This window comes from Oncorhynchus tshawytscha, unplaced genomic scaffold (genome assembly GCF_018296145.1).
Source record: "Oncorhynchus tshawytscha isolate Ot180627B unplaced genomic scaffold, Otsh_v2.0 Un_contig_564_pilon_pilon, whole genome shotgun sequence".
Lineage (NCBI taxonomy): Eukaryota > Metazoa > Chordata > Actinopteri > Salmoniformes > Salmonidae > Oncorhynchus > Oncorhynchus tshawytscha.
The window spans coordinates 180,001-200,000 of record NW_024609738.1 but is presented as its reverse complement, the minus strand read 5'-3'; the positions used below and the strand labels follow the sequence as shown (position 1 = coordinate 200,000).

Here is a 20,000-nt window from a genome sequence, read left to right as displayed (position 1 = left end):
TCAAATCTTACCCAGTACTTTAGGCAGACAGGTCTAACTCTGGGGATTTAGGTATGAGATAGGGGTGTTTGGTTTGGGTGAGGAGTCGGAGGTTAGTGGGGGTTTAAGTGAGGTCTAGACAGACAGGTCTAAATATGGGGATTTGGTATGAGATAGGGGTGTTTGGTTTGGGTGAGGAGTCGGAGGTTAGTGGGGGTTTAAGTGAGGTCTAGACAGACAGGTCTAAATATGGGGATTTGGTATGAGATAGGGGTGTTTGGTTTGGGTGAGGAGTCGGAGGTTAGTGGGGGTTGAAGTGAGGTCTAGACATGCAGGTCTTACCCAGAGCTGTGGGACAGAGGAAGGCTCGTCTGGGAGAGTGCCAGGGTCTCCTGTCTCCCCCATCCTCTCCTTCCTCCATAGGAGTCAGCTGCTTGTTCTCCTCATCCTGATATACCAGCCTGAAAACACACACAGACGCAAGGTCACACACACACACACACACACACACACACACACACACACACACACACACACACACACACACACACACACACACACACACACACACACACACACACACACACACACACACACACACACACACACAGAGACCATGAAAGGCATATCTTTTCATGGTGAAAGAGAAAGAGACAGAGAGAGAGAGAAGAGAGAGGTGGAGAGAAGCAGAGAAGAAGAGAGAGAGAAGTGGAGAGAAACAGAGAAGAAGAGAGAGAGAAGTGGAGAGAATCAGAGAAGAAGAGAGGGGAGGGTAGAAGAGAGAGACGTGGAGAGAATCAGAGAAGAAGAGAGGGGAGGATAGAAGAGAGAGGTGGAGAGAAGCAGAGAAGAAGAGAGGGGAGGATAGAAGAGAGAGACGTGGAGAGAATCAGAGAAGAAGAGAGAGGTGGAGAGAAGCAGAGAAGAAGAGAGGGGAGGAGAGAAGCAGAGAAGAAGAGAGAGGTGGAGAGAAGCAGAGAAGAAGAGAGGGGAGGATAGAAGAAGAGGTGGAGAGAAGCAGAGAAGAAGAGAGAGGGGAGAGAAGCAGAGAAGAAGAGAGGGGAGGATAGAAGAGAGAGGTGGAGAGAAGCAGAGAAGAAGAGAGAGAGGGGAGAAGAGAAGAAGAAGAGAGGGAGGAAGCAGAAGAGAGAGAGAGAAGAGAGAAGAAGAGAGAGAGAGAAGCAGAGAAGAAGAGAGAGAGGAGGAGAGAGAAGAGAGAGAAGAGAGAGAGGTGGAGAGAAGCAGAGAAGAAGAGAGGGGATAGAAGAGAGGGAGAATGGAGAGAAGAGAGAAGAAGAGAGAAGAGGAGAGGGGAGGAGAAGAGAGAGGTGAGAAGCAGAGAAGAAGAGAGGTGAGGATAGAGAAGAGAGAGGAGTGGAGAGAGAAGAAGAGAGGAGGGTAGAAGAGAGAGAAGTGGAGAGAAGCAGAGAAGAAGAGAGGGAGGATAGAAGAGAGAGAGAGAAGCAGAGAGAAAGAAGAGAAGAAGGAGAAGAAGAGAGGGAGGAGTGGAGAGAGAGAGAGTGGAGAGAAGAGAGAGAAGAAGAAGAAGAGAGGAGAGAGAAGAGAGAGAAGAGAGAGGTGGAGAGAAGCAGAGAGAAGAGAGAAGAAGAGAGGGAGGATAGAAGAGAGAAGAGAGAAGAGAGAAGAGAGAGAGAGAGAAGTGGAGAGAAGAGAGAGGTGGAGAGAAGAGAGAAGAAGAGAGGGTGGAGGATGAAGAGAGAGGTGGAGAGCAGAGAAGAAGAGAGAGAGAGGTGGAGAGAAGCAGAGAAGAAGAGAGGGGAGGATAGAAGAGAGAGAGGGAGAGAAGCAGAGAAGAAGAGAGAGAGAATGGAGAGAAGCAGAGAAGAAGAGAGAGAGAGGAGGAGAGAAGAGAGAAGTGGAGAGAAGCAGAGAAGAAGAGAGGGAGAAGAGAGAGGTGGAGAGAAGCAGAGAAGAAGAGAGGGAGGATAGAGAGAGAGAAGAGAATCAGAGAAGAAGAGAGGGGAGGATAGAAGAGAGAGAAGTGGAGAGAAGAGAAGAGAGAGAGAAGAGAGAAGAAGAGGAGAGGTGGAGAGAAGCAGAGAAGAAGAGAGGGGAGGATAGAAGAGAGAGGTGGAGAGAATCAGAGAAGAAGAGAGAGGGAGAAGAGAGAGGGTGGAGAGAAGAGAAGAAGAGAGGGAGAGAGAAGAGAGAGAGGAATGAGAGAGCAGAGAAGAAGAGAGGGGAGGATAGAAGAGAGAGAGGTGGAGAGAATCAGAGAAGAAGAGAGGGGAGGATAGAAGAGAGAGAGAGAGAGGAGAGAGAAGAGAGAGGTGAGAGAGAGAAGAGAGAGGTGGAGAGAAGCAGAGAAGAAGAGAGGGGAGGATAGAAGAGAGAGGTGGAGAGAATCAGAGAAGAAGAGAGGGAGGATAGAAGAGAGAGGTGGAGAGAAGAGAGAAGAAGAGAGGGGAGGATAGAAGAGAGAGAGGAATCAGAGAGAAGAGAGGAGAAGAAGAGGAGGTGGAGAGAAGCAGAGAAGAGGTGAGAGGGAAGAGGATAGAAGAAGAGAGAGGTGGAGAGAATCAGAGAAGAAGAGAGGGGAGGATAGAAGAGAGAGGTGGAGGAAGCAGAGAAGAAGAGAGGGGAGAGAAGAAGAGAGAGGTGGAGAGAAGAGGAGAGAGAGAGAAGAAGAGGAGAGGGAGAAGAAGAGAGGAGGAGAGAAGAGAGAGGTGGAGAGAAGGAGAGAAGAAGAGAGAGGAGGTGGAGAGAAGGAGAGAAGCAGAGAAGAAGAGAGGGGAGAGAGAATGGAGAGAAGAGAGAGAGAGGTGGAGAAAGAGAAGAAGAGGAGGGGAGGATAGAAGAGAGAGGTGGAGAGAAGCAGAGAAGAAGAGAGAGAGAGGTAGAGAGAGAGAGAGGTGGAGAGAAGCAGAGAAGGGAGGAGAGAGAGAGGTGGAGGAAGCAGAGAAGAGAGAAGAAGGAGAGAAGAGAGAAGAAGAGAGAGAGAGAGAAGGAGAGGAGAGAATCAGAGAAGAAGAGAAGAAGAGGAGAGGATGAAGAGAGAGAGTGGAGAGAAGAGAAGAAGAGAAGAAGAAGAGAGAGGTGGAGAGAATCAGAGAAGAAGAGAGAGGAGAGAGAGAAGCAGAGAAGAGAGAGGGAGGATAGAAGAGAGAGGTGGAGAGAATCAGAGAAGAAGAGAGAGAAGAAGAAGAGAGAGAGGTGGAGAGAAGCAGAGAAGAGGAGAGGAGAGAAGAGAGAGGTGGAGAGAAGCAGAGAGGAGAAGAGAGGGAGAGAGATAGAAGAGAGAGAGGTGGAGAGAAGGAGAAGAAGAGAGGAGGAGAAGAGAGAGAGGTGGAGAGAATCAGAAGAAGAGAGGGGAGGAAGAAGAGAGAGAGGTGGAGAGAATCAGAGAAGAAGAGAGGGGGGATAGAAGAGAGAGAGGTGGAGAGAAGCAGAGAAGAAGAGAGGGGAGAGATAGAAGAGAGAGGTGGAGAGAATCAGAGAAGAAGAGAGAGAGGGAGGAGAGAATCAGAGAAGAAGAGAGAGAGAGGGTGGAGAGAATAGAGAGAGAGAGAGGGGAGGAGAGAAGAGAGAGGTGGAGAGAAGCAGAGAAGAAGAGAGGGAGGATAGAAGAGAGAGAGGTGGAGAGAATCAGAGAAGAAGAGAGGGGAGGATAGAAGAGAGAGGTGGAGAGAAGCAGAGAAGAAGAGAGGGGAGGATAGAAGAGAGAGAGAATGGAGAGAAGAGAAGAAGAGGGGAGGATAGAAGAGAGAGGTGAGAGAGGAGAGAAGAAGAAGAGAGAGGAGAGAAGAAGAGAGGGGAGGAATGGAGAGAAGAATGGAGAGAAGAGAGAAGAAGAGAGAGGGGAGAGAATGGAGAGAGAGAGAGGGTGGAGAGAAGAGAGAAGAAGAGAGGGGAGAGGAGAGAAGAGAGAGGTGGAGAGAAGCAGAGAAGAAGAGAGGGAGGATAGAAGAGAGAGGTGGAGAGAAAGAGAGGGAGAAGAAGAGAGAGGTGGAGAGAAGCAGAGAAGAAGAGAGGGGAGATAGAAGAGAGAGGTGGAGAGAAGCAGAGAAGAAGAGAGAGAGAGGTGGAGAGAAGAGAGAGGTGGAGAGAAGCAGAGAAGAAGAAGAGAGAGAGGTGGAGAGAAGCAGAGAAGAAGAGAGGGGAGGATAGAAGAGAGAGGTGGAGAGAAGCAGAGAAGAAGAGAGGGGAGGATAGAAGAGAGAGAGGTGGAGAGAAGCAGAGAAGAAGAGAGGGGAGGATAGAAGAGAGAGAGGTGGAGAGAAGCAGAGAAGAAGAGAGGGGAGGATAGAAGAGAGAGGTGGAGAGAAGCAGAGAAGAAGAGAGGGGAGGGTAGAAGAGAGAGGTGGAGAGAAGCAGAGAAGAAGAGAGGGGAGGATAGAAGAGAGAGGTGGAGAGAAGCAGAGAAGAAGAGAGAGAGAGGTGGAGAGAAGAGAGAGGTGGAGAGAATCAGAGAAGAAGAGAGGGGAGAAGAGAAGAGAGAGGTGGAGAGAATCAGAGAAGAAGAGAGGGGAGGATAGAAGAGAGAGAGGTGGAGAGAATCAGAGAAGAAGAGAGGGGAGAAGAGAAGAGAGAGGTGGAGAGAATCAGAGAAGAAGAGAGGGGAGGATAGAAGAGAGAGGTGGAGAGAATCAGAGAAGAGAAGAGAGAGGTGGAGAGAATCAGAGAAGAAGAGAGGGGAGGGTAGAAGAGAGAGGTGGAGAGAATCAGAGAAGAAGAGAGGGGAGGAGAGAAGAGAGAGAGGTGGAGAGAATCAGAGAAGAAGAGAGGGGAGGAGAGAAGAGAGAGGTGGAGAGAATCAGAGAAGAAGAGAGGGGAGGGTAGAAGAGAGAGGTGGAGAGAATCAGAGAAGAAGAGAGGAGAGGATAGAAGAGAGAGAGGTGGAGAGAATCAGAGAAGAAGAGAGGGGAGGATAGAAGAGAGAGGTGGAGAGAATCAGAGAAGAAGAGAGGGGAGGATAGAAGAGAGAGAGGTGGAGAGAAGCAGTACATGTCTGAGGTGAGAATGTTCTGGTCGCTTCGGTGGTATTCTCTCTCGTCCGCGTAAGTCTCATCGTACGTCTCATCCGTCGACGCCTCCTCTCGCCTGATGAACGGCAGACGGCTGTCAGTGGAGTCCGAGCTGCAGAGGATTAAAAAACACAACATAACACCTCTCACTAACCAGCTCACAAGAAGCAATAGAAGGACAGGAGGATTCTCCCCAACAGCAGCAGGAGGGAGGTTAGAAGCAAGATGGCGGCGAGAAGCAGAATGAATAGAGAATCAACACACGGGAGAGAGATAGTGACAGTGGTCCAGCCGCGTGCTGTATTATACTCTACAGAGCTGAATGAAAAGCTTCAGGAGGATCCAACCAGGTTGAATCACTAGGCTTTGTTGAGGAGGAAGTAAGCCAATCACATGTCACCCACAGGAGGCTGCTGAGAGGAGGACGGCTCATAATAATATCCGGAGCGGAGCGAATGGATTGGCCACCTGGAAACCATGTGTTGGACGTATTTCATACCATTCCACCTGTACCGCTCCAGTCATTAACATGAGCCATGTCCTCCCCAATTAAGATGCCACCAACCTCCTGTGATGTCACTCCTGTCAGGGTGGATCCAACCAGAGCTACATGAGCTAAAAACACTGTAGGTGATGCATATCCACATCCTGTTCAGTACAATATACATCTCCTCGTCCTCCTCTGGTAGAAATATACCAAGATCACACCAGGAGAGTAAAAACAGGTTAAATATTGACTGAAGTCCAGACACTTGTCTGTCCCTAAGTATGTTTAGCTCAGTGCAGCAAGGATCCAGCCAGGGACTGTATGGACAACAGGGTTGGCAGAACCCTTCCATACTGATGCCTCCTGGGCATTACAACTCTCTCTCTCCTCCTGAGAGAGCAACATACCGCATGAGGGAGTCATAGAAACACATCCTGTGCTCAGCGTCAGTCAGTGTGGAGAGGAAGAGAGGAGAGAGAGAGAGACAGACAGACAAGAGAAGAAGTTACCGTTGACTACCAATCAGAATTAGCAACAGAACCAAAGGTGGCCACGAGAGGTCACTGATAAAAGACAGACTAGAGAATAACACCAACGTACTCTACAGAACCCAGAGAAACCAGAGAGACACCCACCTCTTGGGAGGGAAGCACCATGCAGACCTCGGCAGTAGTATCGGGGTTAGCGGGGGTCCGCTCTGCCCGTCCACAGTACTGATGCTGGGGCTCGGGAAACGGCTGACCCCCCCTGGGCCACCAACCCCCACTACCACACCGGGGACCGACGTGTTGTTGGCATTGTTGATGTTAGCGTTGGAACCCGAGGAAGAGTAGGAGCTCGGGGTGAAGGTGGTAGAGTCCATCAACTTCTCGTGGGACGGGGAATCGCCCTCGCCGGGGCTGCCCGTCTGGCTGATGTGGAGCGGGCGCTGCGTGGTGAAGGATTGTGGGAAGGTGTTGCGTCCGCTGTCGCGCCCGTCGTTGTAGTAGCTGACGTGGTTGCCGAACAACCCACCCGCTCGCTGTAGGAGGAGCGAGATGGGGAGAAGAGAGAGGAGGCAGAGAGAGAGGGAGAGGAGAGAGAGGGGGAGGAGAGAGAGGAGGCAGATAGAGAGGGAGAGGAGGAGGCGGAGAGAGAGGGAGAGAGGAGAGAGGGGGGAGAGAGAGAGGAGGCAGATAGAGAGGGAAGGAGAGAGAGGAGGAGGAGAGAGAGGAGGCAGAGAGAGGAAGCAGATAGAGAGGGAGAGGAGAGAGAGGGGGAGGAGAGAGAGGAGGCAGATAGAGAGGGAGAGGAGAGAGAGGGGGAGGAGAGAGAGGAGGCAGATAGAGAGGGAGAGGAGAGAGAGGAGGCAGAGAGAGAGGGAGAGGAGAGAGAGGGGGAGGAGAGAGAGGAGGCAGATAGAGAGGGGGAGGAGAGAGAGGAGGCAGAGAGAGAGGGGAGGAGAGAGAGAGGAGAGGAGAGAGGAGGCAGAAAGAGAGGGAGAGGAGAGAGAGGGGAGGAGAGAGAGGGAGAGGAGAGGAGAGAGAGGAGGAGAGAGAGGAGGCAGAAAGAGAGGGAGAGGAGAGAGAGGGGAGGAGAGAGAGGAGGCAGAGAGAGAGGGAGAGGAGAGAGAGGGGAGGAGAGAGAGGAGGCAGAAAGAGAGGGAGAGGAGAGAGAGAGGAGGCAGAAAGAGAGGGAGACAAGAGAGAGGGGGAGGAGAGAGAGGAGGCAGAGAGAGAGGGAGAGGAGAGAGAGGAGACAGAAAGAGAGGGAGAGGAGAGAGAGGGAGAGGAGAGAGAGGAGGCGGAGAGAGGGGGAGGAGAGAGGGGGGAGAGAGAGAGAGAGGGAGGAGAGAGAGAGGGAGGAGAGAGAGAGAGAGGGATGAGTATTGTCTAGCGTTACATCCATCTAAAAGCACACAGTCATGCTGTTCTGCTATCATGACTAAATCTATTCAGTCTATGTCGTATGGACAATGCAAAGCAAAGGCCTGGTTTATGACTGGAACAGCAATGTCTCCCTCTATTGGGACGGGATCGTGTTTAGGTGTCTAAGTGGATGAGAATGCCATTTAGTGGGTACTGAAGTGTACTGGGTTCTGAAGTATAGTAGATACTGAAGTGTACTGGGTTCTGAAATATAGTAGATACTGAAGTGTAGTGGGTACTGAAGTGTAGTGGGTTCTGAAGTATAGTAGATACTGAAGTGTAGTGGGTTCTGAAGTGTAGTGGATACTGAAGTGTACTGGGTTCTGAAGTGTAGTAGATACTGAAGTGTAGTAGATACTGAAGTGTAGTGGGTTATGAAGTGTAGTAGATACTGAAGTGTAGTGGGTTATGAAGTGTTGTTGGTACATTAGTGTAGTAGATACTGAAGTGTTGTTGGTACTTTAGTGTAGTAGGTACTGAAGTGTAGTGGGTTATGAACTGCAGTGGGTTATGAAGTGTAGTGGGTTATGAAGTGTAGTGGGTTATGAAGTGTAGTAGATACTGAAGTGTAGTAGATACTGAAGTGTAGTGGGTTATGAAGTGTAGTAGATACTGAAGTGTAGTGGGTTATGAAGTGTTGTTGGTAAATTAGTGTAGTAGATACTGAAGTGTTGTTGGTACTTTAGTGTAGTAGGTACTGAAGTGTAGTGGGTTATGAACTGCAGTGGGTTATGAAGTGTAGTGGGTTATGAAGTGTAGTGGGTACTGAAGCGTAGTGGGTTATGAAGTGTAGTGGGCTATGAAGTGTAGTGGGCTATGAAGTGTAGTAGATACTGAAGTGTAGTGGGTTATGAAGTGTAGTGGGTTATGTAGTGTAGTGGGTTATGTAGTGTAGTGGGTTATGAAGTGTAGTGGGTTATGAAGTGTAGTGGGTTATGAAGTGGGTTATGAAGTGTAGTGGGTTATGTAGTGTAGTGGGTTATGAAGTGTAGTGGGTTATGAAGTGTAGTAGATACTGAAGTGTAGTGGGTTATGAAGTGTAGTGGGTTATGTAGTGTAGTGGGTTATGTAGTGTAGTGGGTTATGAAGTGGGTTATGAAGTGTAGTGGGTTATGAAGTGGGTTATGAAGTGTAGTGGGTTATGTAGTGTAGTGGGTTATGAAGTGGGTTATGAAGTGTAGTGGGTTATGTAGTGTAGTGGGTTATGAAGTGGGTTATGAAGTGTAGTGGGTTATGTAGTGTAGTGGGTTATGAAGTGTAGTGGGTTATGAAGTGCAGTGGGTTATGAAGTGTAGTGGGTTATGTAGTGTAGTGGGTTATGAAGTGTAGTGGGTTATGAAGTGTAGTGGGTTATGTAGTGTAGTGGGTTATGAAGTGGGTTATGAAGTGTAGTGGGTTATGAAGTGTAGTGGGTTATGAAGTGTAGTGGGTTATGAAGTGTAGTGGGTTATGAAGTGTAGTGGGTTATGAAGTGTAGTGGGTTATGAAGTGTAGTGGGTTATGAAGTGTAGTGAATACTGAAGTGGCATCTGGAGTCAATGATGGTGGATGGTGAAGAACCAGATGTAATCCTTATAGCTGGTCACAGCAGAAGCGATGGGCCTGATGAAGCTCAGTAGTTCAGACAGAGAGGTGTGTGGGGCTGTAGCCGACCTTTACCCTGAAGATATCGTCCTCGGACGCAGCCGAGACCGGCTCCTTCATCGACTTGTCCAGGTCCTCCTCCACTGTGAGGTCACCTGATATGGCCCTCCGGATCTCAGGACCCATGTCATGGAGCGTCCGCAGGCCCGCCTGAGTAGAAATACAGACAGGCACAGACAAGCACCAGCACGGAACGACAGACGTGGAGGAACAAACAGAAACACAGACTCATTGTTTTAGTACTAATTTGATATGTTCAGTGAAGTACTAACACACTTCTAAAAGGTGCTCTGCAGGGTGACCCACCTGCAGGGAGAGAGCCGTCTTGGGGGGCACCTTGGCCACCAGGCCCTGCTCTTTACGTTTCTTAAACTTCCTGAAGTACTCCTGGATCAGGAACGTGGCGTAGAACTTCCCAACCGTCACCTCATCATCTCCAGCAGGGGGCACCACCTGATCCAGCAGCTTCATACTGGTTCTCTTCCAGATCTTCTTCACTATGGCTCGGAGCTCCTCGTTCGCCTGCTCCAAGTTACCTTCACACACACACAGAAACCAGACGGGGACCGTACAAACCAACAATAGTCATTGCTCCAAGTTACCTTCACGCACGCGCGCACACACACACACACACACACACACACACACACACACACACACACACACACACACACACACACACACACACACACACACACACACACACACACACACACATGTTCATGTGGGGCATACAGAGAGAGAGGTGGGGAGAATCATACAGAGAGAGAGGTGGAGAGAATCAGAGAAGAAGAGAGGGGAGGGTGGAGAAGAGAGAAGAGAGAGAGTGGAGAGAATCAGAGAAGAAGAGGGTAGAGAGAGGAGAGAATCAGAGAAGAAGAGGGGAGAGAGGTGGAGAGAATCAGAGAAGAAGAGAGGGGAGGAGAGAGAGGTGGAGAGAATCAGAGAAGAGGAGAGAAGTGGAGAGGTGGAGAGAATCAGAGAAGAAGAGAAGAGAGAGAGGGGAGAATCAGAGAAGAGAGAGAGAGAGGTGGAGAGAATCAGAGAAGAAGAGAGGAGGTGGAGAGAATCAGAGAAGAAGAGAGGGGAGATGAGAGAATGGAGAGAATCAGAGAGGGGAGAGAGAAGAGAGAGAGGTGGAGAGAATCAGAGAAGAAGAAGGATAGAAGAGAGAGAGGTGGAGAGAATCAGAGAAGAGAGAGAGGAGAGAAGAGAGAGAGGTGGAGAGAATCAGAGAAGAAGAGAGGGAGGATAGAAGAGAGAGAGGTGGAGAGAATCAGAGAAGAAGAGAGGGGAGAAGAGAGGTGGAGAGAATCAGAGAGAAGAAGTGGAGAGAATCAGAGAAGAAGAGAGGGGAGAAGAGAAGAGAGAAGAGGAGAGGTGGAGAGAATCAGAGAAGAAGAGAGGGAGAGAAGAAGAAGAGAGGGAGAAGAGAAGAGAGAGGTGGAGAGAATCAGAGAAGAAGAGAGGAGAGAAGAGAGAGGTGGAGAGAATCAGAGAAGAGAGGGGAGGAGAAGAGAGAGGTGGAGAGAATCAGAGAAGAAGAGAGGGGAGGAGAAGAGAGAGAGGTGGAGAGAATCAGAGAAGAAGAAGAGAGAATCAGAGAAGAGAAGAGAGAGGTGGAGAGAATCAGAGAAGAAGAGAGGGGAGAGGAAGAAGAGAGAGGTGGAGAGAATCAGAGAAGAAGAGAGGGAGAAGAGAAGAGAGAGGTGGAGAGAATCAGAGAAGAAGAGAGGGGAGAAAGAGAAGAGAGAGGTGGAGAGAATCAGAGAAGAAGAGAGGAGGAGAAGAGAAGAGAGAGAGGTGGAGAGAATCAGAGAAGAAGAGAGGGGAGGATAGAAGAGAGAGATGGAGAGAATGGAAGAGAATGGAGAGAATCAGAGAAGAAGAGAGAGAGAATCAGAGAAGAAGAGAGAGAGAGAATCAGAGAAGAAGAGAGAGAAGAGAAGGAGGGTGGAGAGAATCAGAGAAGAAGAGAAGAGAAGAGTGTGGAGAGAATCAGAGAAGAAGAGAGAGAGGTGGAGAGAATCAGAGTAAACACAGAAAATCAAAAGAAGAGAGAGGTGGAGAGAATCAGAGAAGAAGAGAGAGAGGTAGAGAATCAGAGAAGAAGAGAGAGAGGTCTGGAGAGAATGATGGAGAGAATCAGTAAACACACAAAATCAAATGTGTTACCATCAGTCTTGATCCTCAGTGCTGTTCGCACCAGGGCAAACAGGGTGGCATTGAACATGACTGTGCCATCGCTGTTCAGGGGCATGTTCATGGAGACCAGACGCTTGCAGGCCACCCGGTGGGGACAGAGCTTCCCGAAGCCCAAAGGAGGCTGAATCCTCCTCAACAGTGTTACCACATCTAGGTGCTTGATACGACCCCTGTAGAACAGACAACAATATTTAGAGAGAGAGAGAGAGAGAGAGAGAGAGAGAGAGAGAGAGAGAGAGAGAGAGAGAGAGAGAGAGAGAGAGAGAGAGAGAGAGAGAGAGAGAGAGAGAGAGAGAGAGAGATCAGAGAGACAGAGAGAGAGAGAGAGACAGAGAGAGAGAGAGAGAGAGAGAGAGAGAGAGAGAGACAGAGAGAGAGAGAGAGAGAGAGAGAGAGAGAGAGAGAGAGAGAGAGAGAGAGAGAGAGAGAGAGAGAGAGAGACAGAGAGAGAGAGAGAGAGAGAGAGAGAGAGAGAGAGAGAGAGAGAGAAAGAGAGAGAGAGAGACAGAGAGAGAGAGAGAGACAGAGAGAGAGAGAGAGAGAGAGACAGAGAGAGAGAGACAGAGAGAGAGAGAGACAGAGAGAGAGAGAGAGAGAGAGAGAGAGAGAGAGAGAGAGAGAGAGAGACAGAGAGAGAGAGAGAGAGAGAGAGAGAGAGACTAAGAGGGGGAGGGAGGGGAGAGGGGAGGGAGGGAGGGAGGGAGGGGAGGGAGGGAGGGAGGGAGGGAGGGAGGGAGGGAGGGAGGGAGGGAGGGAGGGAGGGAGGGAGGGAGGGAGGGAGGTGCTGTTTGAAGTTGTACTAACTTGGCCTCTGGGTCGTACTCAGCCCAGATCCTCTTGAACTCATCCAGGTGGTGAGGTCCTAGAATAGACCAGTCTCTGGTCAGGTAGTCAAAGTTATCCATGATCACAGCCACAAACAGGTTGATGATCTGTGGACAGAGAGACAACAGACCCCATTAATCAACTCATCAGTCTCAATGCCAGCTGACAGAGAGATAACAGACCAGAATAATCAACTGGTCTAGTCTCAATGACAGCCGACAGAGAGACAACAGAACAGAATAATCAACTCATCAGTCCCAATAACAGCTGACAGAGAGATAACAGACCAGAATAATCAACTGGTCTAGTCTCAATGACAGCCGACAGAGAGACAACAGAACAGAATAATCAACTCATCAGTCCCAATAACAGCTGACAGAGAGATAACAGACCAGAATAATCAACTCTACATCTGGAATACTAGAAAAAACGATTGGTTTCTCTACCAGTGGGATTGTCCCTCCTGGCTCTCTGTAGCTAGTGGGATTGTCCCTCCTGGTTCTCTGTAGCTAGTGGGATTGTTCCTCCTGGCTCTCTGTAGCTAGTGGGATTGTCCCTCCTGGCTCTCTGTAGCTAGTGGGATTGTCCCTCCTGGCTCTCTGTAGCTGGTGGGATTGTCCCTCCCCGCTCTCCGTAGCTAGTGGGATTGTCCCTCCTGGCTCTCTGTAGCTAGTGGGATTGTCCCTCCTGGTTCTCTGTAGCTTGTGGGATTGTCCCTCCCCGCTCTCCGTAGCTAGTGGGATTGTCCCTCCTGGCTCTCTGTAGCTAGTGGGATTGTCCCTCCTTGCTTTCTGTAGCTGGTGGGATTGTCCCTCCCTGCTCTCTGTAGCTAGTGGGATTGTCCCTCCCTGCTCTCTGTAGCTTGTGGGATTGTCCCTCCCCGCTCTCCGTAGCTAGTGGGATTGTCCCTCCTGACTCTCTGTAGCTAGTGGGATTGTCTCTCCTTGCTTTCTGTAGCTAGTGGGATTGTCCCTCCCCGCTCTCCGTAGCTAGTGGGATTGTCCCTCCTTCCTCTCTGTAGCTAGTGGGATTGTCCCTCCTTGCTCTCTGTAGCTAGTGGGATTGTCCCTCCTTGCTTTCTGTAGCTTGTGGGATTGTCCCTCCCCGCTCTCCGTAGCTAGTGGGATTGTCCCTCCTGACTCTCTGTAGCTAGTGGGATTGTCCCTCCCCGCTCTCTGTAGCTAGTGGGATTGTCCCTCCTTGCTCTCTGTAGCTAGTGGGATTGTCCCTCCTTGCTTTCTGTAGCTTGTGGGATTGTCCCTCCCCGCTCTCCGTAGCTAGTGGGATTGTCCCTCCTGACTCTCTGTAGCTAGTGGGATTGTCCCTCCTGACTCTCTGTAGCTAGTGGGATTGTCCCTCCTGACTCTCTGTAGCTAGTAGGATTGTCCCTCCCCGCTCTCTGTAGCTAGTGGGATTGTCCCTCCTTGCTCTCTGTAGCTAGTGGGATTGTCCCTCCTTGCTTTTTGTAGCTTGTGGGATTGTCCCTCCCCGCTCTCCGTAGCTAGTGGGATTGTCCCTCCTGACTCTCTGTAGCTAGTGGGATTGTCTCTCCTTGCTTTCTGTAGCTAGTGGGATTGTCCCTCCCCGCTCTCCGTAGCTAGTGGGATTGTCCCTCCTGACTCTCTGTAGCTAGTGGGATTGTCCCTCCCCGCTCTCTGTAGCTAGTGGGATTGTCCCTCCTGACTCTCTGTAGCTGGGGATTGTCCCTCCTTGCTTTCTGTAGCTAGTGTGATTGTCCCTCCCCGCTCTCCGTAGCTACTTACCAGGAAGGCACAGAGCATGTAGAAGCTGACGAAGTAGAAGATAGCGAAGTGACTCCCACACTGGTCCTCGCTGGCTGGTCCCACCTCTGACCCCTTCTCACAGGGTCGCATGGGGGCGCATGCCAGCATGATCTCCTGCCACGCCTCGCCTGTGGCACACCTGGGCACAGGTAAACAAGCAGCTGTCACACACACAGAAGGCTCTACTGTACAGGAAGAATGGGCTCCACGAAGAGTCCACCTGGTGGTGAAATGCTGCATGGTTTCCTACCTTCAAAGGTAGAGTTGTCAAACAAAAAGTAGGAAACGACATCACGGCTTGCAGAAGAGATGGAAAGGATGCACAGGGGTTTGATAAAACACCATGACTCTGAATTGGCAGTGCTTTCATCATCTCCAGATCTGTTGGGGGCTTTTAAATCAGGAATTTGTGACGTTGGTTTACAGTCTGGAAAGAGAGGAGGAGAACAGACGGCTCACCTGAAGAGCAGGAGTGTAGCCTGGGGGAAGGTCTGGAAGTTGTTGTTCCTGTTGATCTGACTGTTGTCCCTCAGGGCTATCTTACCAAACATCTGCAGGGGGCAAGGTTGTTAGGAGACACAGGGCACGCCAGGTCAACATGGTGCAAGACAGCCACAGAGGACAGGTGGCATCGTCAGGTCAGTACCACAGAGGACAGACAACATCGTCAGATCAGTATCGAAGAGGACAGGCGACATCGTCAGGTCAGTGCCACAGAGGACAGGCGACATCGTCAGGTCAGTGCCACAGAGGACAGGCGACATCGTCAGGTCAGTACCACAGAGGACAGACGACATCGTCAGGTCAGTACCACAGAGGACAGGTGACATCGTCAGGTCAGTACCACAGAGGACAGGTGACATCGTCAGGTCAGTACCACAGAGGACAGGTGACATCGTCAGGTCAGTACCACAGAGGACAGGTGACATCGTCAGGTCAGTACCACAGAGGACAGGCGACATCGTCAGGTCAGTGCCACATAGGACAGGTGACATCGTCAGGTCAGTACCACAGAGGACAGACGACATCGTCAGGTCAGTACCACAGAGGACAGGGGACATCGTCAGGTCAGTACCACAGAGGACAGGTGACATCGTCAGGTCAGTACCACAGAGGACAGGTGACATCGTCAGGTCAGTACCACAGAGGACAGGGGGCCGAGGAGACAGGACAATAACCACAAGGCTTCTCAACATGTATATAAGGTAACAACATCTAGTGCTGGTTGCCCGGACATGGGTTCAGTCTAGTCCTGGTATTAAAATCACTTTCAATGGAGCTTTTAATTCCTGGACCAGGCTTAAAGTGTGTCTGGGAAACCAGCCCCTAGAGAGAGAACGTAGAGAGATGAAAGGTTATTCTAGTGTGGAGGAGAAAACAGGACAGGACATACAGGACCTTGGGTCAGGGGTTAGAACAGCTAACGACACGGACGGGACAGGACTGGCTAGAGGAGAGAAACAGAGGAGAGAAACAGAGGAGAGAAACAGAGGAGAGGAACAGAGGAGAGAAACAGAGGAGAGAAACAGAGGAGAGAAACAGAGGAGAGAAACAGAAGAGGAGAGGAACAGAGGAGAGAAACAGAGGAGAGAAACAGAGGAGAGAAACAGAGGAGAGAAACAGAGGAGAGGAACAGAGGAGAGGAACAGAGGAGAGGAACAGAGGAGAGGAACAGAGGAGAGAAACAGAGGAGAGAAACAGAGGAGAGAAACAGAGGTGCCACAGAGGAAGACAGAGGAGAGAAACAGAGGAGAGAAACAGAGGAGAGAAACAGAGGAGAGGAACAGAGGAGAGGAGAGGAGAGGAACAGAGGAACAGAGAAACAGAGGAGAGAAACAGAGGAGAGAAACAGAGGAGGAGGAACAGAGGAGAGGAACAGAGGAGAGAACAGAGGAGAGGAACAGAGGAGAGGAACAGAGGGAGAGGAACAGAGGAGAGAAACAGAGGAGAGAAACAGAGGAGAGAAACAGAGGAGAGGAACAGAGGAGAGGAAGAGGAGAGGAGAGGAGAGGAACAGAGGAGAGGAACAGAGGAGAGGAACAGAGGAGAGGAACAGAGGAGAGGAACAGAGGAGAGAAACAGAGGAGAGAAACAGAGGAGAGAAACAGAGGAGAGAAACAGAGGAGAGGAACAGAGGAGAGAAACAGAGGAGAGGAACAGAGGAGAGGAAACAGAGGAAACAGAGGAGAGGAACAGAGGAGAGGAACAGAGGAGAGGAACAGAGGAGAGGAGAGGAACAGAGGAAACAGAGGAACAGAGGAGAGAACAGAGGAGAGGAAGGAACAGAGGAGAGAGGAACAGAGGAGAGAACAGAGGAGAGGAGGGAACAGAGGAGAGGAACAGAGGAGAGGAACAGAGAGGAGAGGAACAGAGGAGAGGAACAGAGGAGAGGAACAGAGGAGAGGAACAGAGGAGAGGAACAGAGGAGAGGAACAGAGGAGAGGAGAGGAACAGAGGAGAGAAACAGAGGAGAGGAACAGAGGAGAGAAACAGAGGAGAGGAACAGAGGAGAGAAACAGAGGAGAGGAACAGAGGAGAGGAACAGAGGAGAGGAACAGAGGAGAGGAAACAGAGGAGAGGAACAGAGGAGAGGAACAGAGAGAGAGGAACAGAGGAGAGGAGAGGAACAGAGGAGAGAAACAGAGGAGAGAAACAGAGGAGAGAAACAGAGGAGAGGAACAGAGGAGAGAAACAGAAGAGAGGAGAGGAACAGAGGAGAGAAACAGAGGAGAGAAACAGAGGAGAGGAACAGAGGAGAAAACAGAGGAGAGGAACAGAGGAAGGAACAGAGGAGAGGAACAGAGGAGAGGAACAGAGGAGAGGAACAGAGGAGAGAACAGAGGAAGAAACAGAGGAGAGAAACAGAGGAGAGGAACAGAGGAGAGGAACAGAGGAGAGGAACAGAAGAGGAACAGAGGAGAGAAACAGAGAGAGGAACAGAGGAGAGAAACAGAGGAGAGAAACAGAGGAGAGGAACAGAGGAGAGAGGAAGAAACAGAGGAGAGAAACAGAGGAGAGAAACAGAGGAGAGGAACAGAGGAGAGAACAGAGGAGAGGAACAGAGGAGAGGAACAGAGAGGAGAGGAACAGAGGAGAGGAACAGAGGAGAGGAACAGAGGAGAGAAACAGAGGAGAGGAACAGAGGAGAGAACAGAGGAGAGAAACAGAGGAGAGGAACAGAAGAGGAGAGGAACAGAGGAACAGAGGAGAGGAACAGAGAGGAGGAACAGAGGAGAGAAACAGAGGAGAGGAACAGAGAGGAGAGGAACAGAGGAGAGAAACAGAGGAGAGGAAACAGAGAGAGGAGAGGAACAGAGGAGAGAGGAGAGAAACAGAGGAGAGAGAGGAACAGAGGAACAACAGAGGAGAGGAACAGAGGAGAGAAACAGAGGAACAGAGGAGAGGAACAGAGGAGAGAAACAGAGGAGAGGAGAGGAACAGAGGAGAGGAACAGAGGAGAGGAACAGAGGAGAGGAACAGAGGAGAGAAACAGAGGAGAGGAACAGAGGAGAGAAACAGAGGAGAGGAACAGAGGAGAGGAACAGAGGGAGGGAGAGAAACAGAGGGAGGGAGAGAAACAGAGGACCAATCCCAGATGCTCGGGGGCCGACCGGCAGTTCTTACCTGCATCCCAATGACGGCGTAGATGAAAAAGAGCATCACTATGAGCAGTGCTACATAGGGGAGGGCCTGGGGGGGGGACAGAGAGAGATCAGTGACACGTCAACAACACTGTCTAGCACCACAGCACCAAAAACACGGCAACACACTGCTGCAAAAATAGTCATGGTCCTTTTCCCCCACTGTCCAACCCAAGAGAAATAACTATTTTACCAGAACCCCTTTATCAAATGTTTTGGGTTTTATTTGGGGGAGTGCCACCTCCATTCATAAAACCAACTCCATTTAAAATGTTCAGACACTCTTATTTAAGGAGACTGTAGTAAGTTCATACTGGTCCCTCCCCGGTGGGGATTGAACCCACAACCCTGGCGTGGTAAGCACCATGCTCTACCAACTGAGCCACACGGGACCTATGAAGGACAGCTTATCTTCGCCCTAGAAATACCATGTCAAGCTGTAAGCCTTATCATTAACCTGTAGCATGGTGAGTAGGCTGTGACAGCATGCATATGAAGGGGTTTGGGGTTTTGAGAGACAGTTAGATGCTGACTGGTTAGCTGGACACATGACTCCTCCCTTCTACATTCCTCTCTCAAGCAGGGTCAGGGGTCAAGCTGAATTTCAGTCACTCAATTCAGGAAGTGATTTGAAATGAAAATTCTAATATGGAAAAACTTCAATAAATAAATAAATAGGCTATCTATATACAGTGCCTTGCGAAAGTATTCGGCCCCCTTGAACTTTGCGACCTTTTGACACATTTCAGGCTTCAAACATAGAGATATAAAACTGTATTTTTTTGTGAAGAATCAACAACAAGTGGGACACAATCATGAAGTGGAACGACATTTATTGGATATTTCAAACTTTTTTAACAAATCAAAAACTGAAAAATTGGGCGTGCGAAATTATTCAGCCCCTTTACTTTCAGTGCAGCAAACTCTCTCCAGAAGTTCAGTGAGGATCTCTGAATGATCCAATGTTGACCTAAATGACTAATGATGATAAATACAATCCACCTGTGTGTAATCAAGTCTCTGTATAAATGTGCCTGCACTGTGATAGTCTCAGAGGTCCGTTAAAAGCGCAGAGAGCATCATAAAGAACAAGGAACACACCAGGCAGGTCCGAGATACTGTTGTGAAGAAGTTTAAAGCCGGATTTGGATACAAAAAGATTTCCCAAGCTTTAAACATCCCAAGGAGCACTGTGCAAGCGATAATATTGAAATGGAAGGAGTATCAGACCACTGCAAATCTACCAAGACCTGTCCGTCCCTCTAAACTTTCAGCTCATACAAGGAGAAGACTGATCAGAGATGCAGCCAAGAGGCCCAATCACTCTGGATGAACTGCAGAGATCTATAGCTGAGGTGGGAGACTCTGTCCATAGGACAACAATCAGTCGTATATTGCACAAATCTGGCCTTTATGGAAGAGTGGCAAGAAGAAAGCCATTTCTTAAAGATATCCATAAAAAGTGTTGTTTAAAGTTTGCCACAAGCCACCTGGGAGACACACCAAACATGTGGAAGAAGGTGCTCTGGTCAGATGAAACCAAAATTGAACTTTTTGGCAACAATGCAAAACGTTATGTTTGGTGTAAAAGCAACACAGCTCATCACCCTGAACACACCATCCCCACTGTCAAACATGGTGGTGGCAGCATCATGGTTTGGGCCTGCTTTTCTTCAGCAGGGACAGGGAAGATGGTTAAAATTGATGGGAAGATGGATGGAGCCAAATACAGGACCATTCTGGAAGAAAACCTGATGGAGTCTGCAAAAGACCTGAGACTGGGACGGAGATTTGTCTTCCAACAAGACAATGATCCAAAACATAAAGCAAAATCTACAATGGAATGGTTCAAAAATAAACATATCCAGGTGTTAGAATGGCCAAGTCAAAGTCCAGACCTGAATCCAATCGAGAATCTGTGGAAAGAACTGAAAACTGCTGTTCACAAATGCTCTCCATCCAACCTCACTGAGCTCGAGCTGTTTTGCAAGGAGGAATGGGAAAAATTTCAGTCTCTCGATGTGCAAAACTGATAGAGACATACCCCAAGCGACTTACAGCTGTAATCGCAGCAAAAGGTGGCGCTACAAAGTATTAACTTAAGGGGGCTGAATAATTTTGCACGCCCAATTTTTCAGTTTTTGATTTGTTAAAAAAGTTTGAAATATCCAATAAATGTCGTTCCACTTCATGATTGTGTCCCACTTGTTGTTGATTCTTCACAAAAGAATACAGTTTTATATCTTTGTTTGAAGCCTGAAATGTGGCAAAAGGTCGCAAAGTTCAAGGGGGCCGAATACTTTCGCAAGGCACTGTATATAAAAAAAATGGGTTTATTGATAATTAATTTAAAATATATTTTTTTTTAAATGATTGGCCGGGTACAGACCAGAACTAAAAGACGTTGAGGCGTGGTCTTTCCTCCCAAACCTCAGTTATATCTAACTCAGATTTATAGAATTTCCATTCCAGTATACTTCCATCCTGAATTGACTGACTTCAATTCCAATTGACCCCCCGTGACCCCGTGACCCGTTGCATCT

The 20,000-nt window shown here is 49.3% G+C and overlaps 1 protein-coding gene and 1 non-coding gene across 5 annotated transcripts in view; both read right to left on the bottom strand.

The window, feature by feature from the left end:
* The window catches only part of LOC112240960 (voltage-dependent L-type calcium channel subunit alpha-1C), a 157,114-nt gene that overhangs the window by 6,206 nt on the left and 130,908 nt on the right, over positions 1-20,000 (bottom strand). For 3 of the 4 annotated variants that reach the window (XM_042317427.1, XM_042317429.1, XM_042317430.1), the window contains 11 exons: positions 17,441-17,506; positions 14,276-14,367; positions 13,796-13,955; positions 12,012-12,139; positions 11,178-11,377; positions 9,309-9,538; positions 9,018-9,152; positions 6,087-6,472; positions 5,859-5,885; positions 4,945-5,076; positions 322-440 (listed from right to left, as the gene is read on the bottom strand). In XM_042317427.1, coding sequence (XP_042173361.1) covers positions 322-440; positions 4,945-5,076; positions 5,859-5,885; positions 6,087-6,472; positions 9,018-9,152; positions 9,309-9,538; positions 11,178-11,377; positions 12,012-12,139; positions 13,796-13,955; positions 14,276-14,367; positions 17,441-17,506 — 1,675 coding nt within the window. The remainder of the gene's footprint in view (positions 1-321; positions 441-4,944; positions 5,077-5,858; positions 5,886-6,086; positions 6,473-9,017; positions 9,153-9,308; positions 9,539-11,177; positions 11,378-12,011; positions 12,140-13,795; positions 13,956-14,275; positions 14,368-17,440; positions 17,507-20,000) is intronic. The other variant, XM_042317428.1, reaches the window with a different exon arrangement.
* Positions 17,778-17,849, bottom strand: trnav-uac. Its single transcript has one exon. It is a non-coding gene; the product is annotated as a tRNA-Val (tRNA).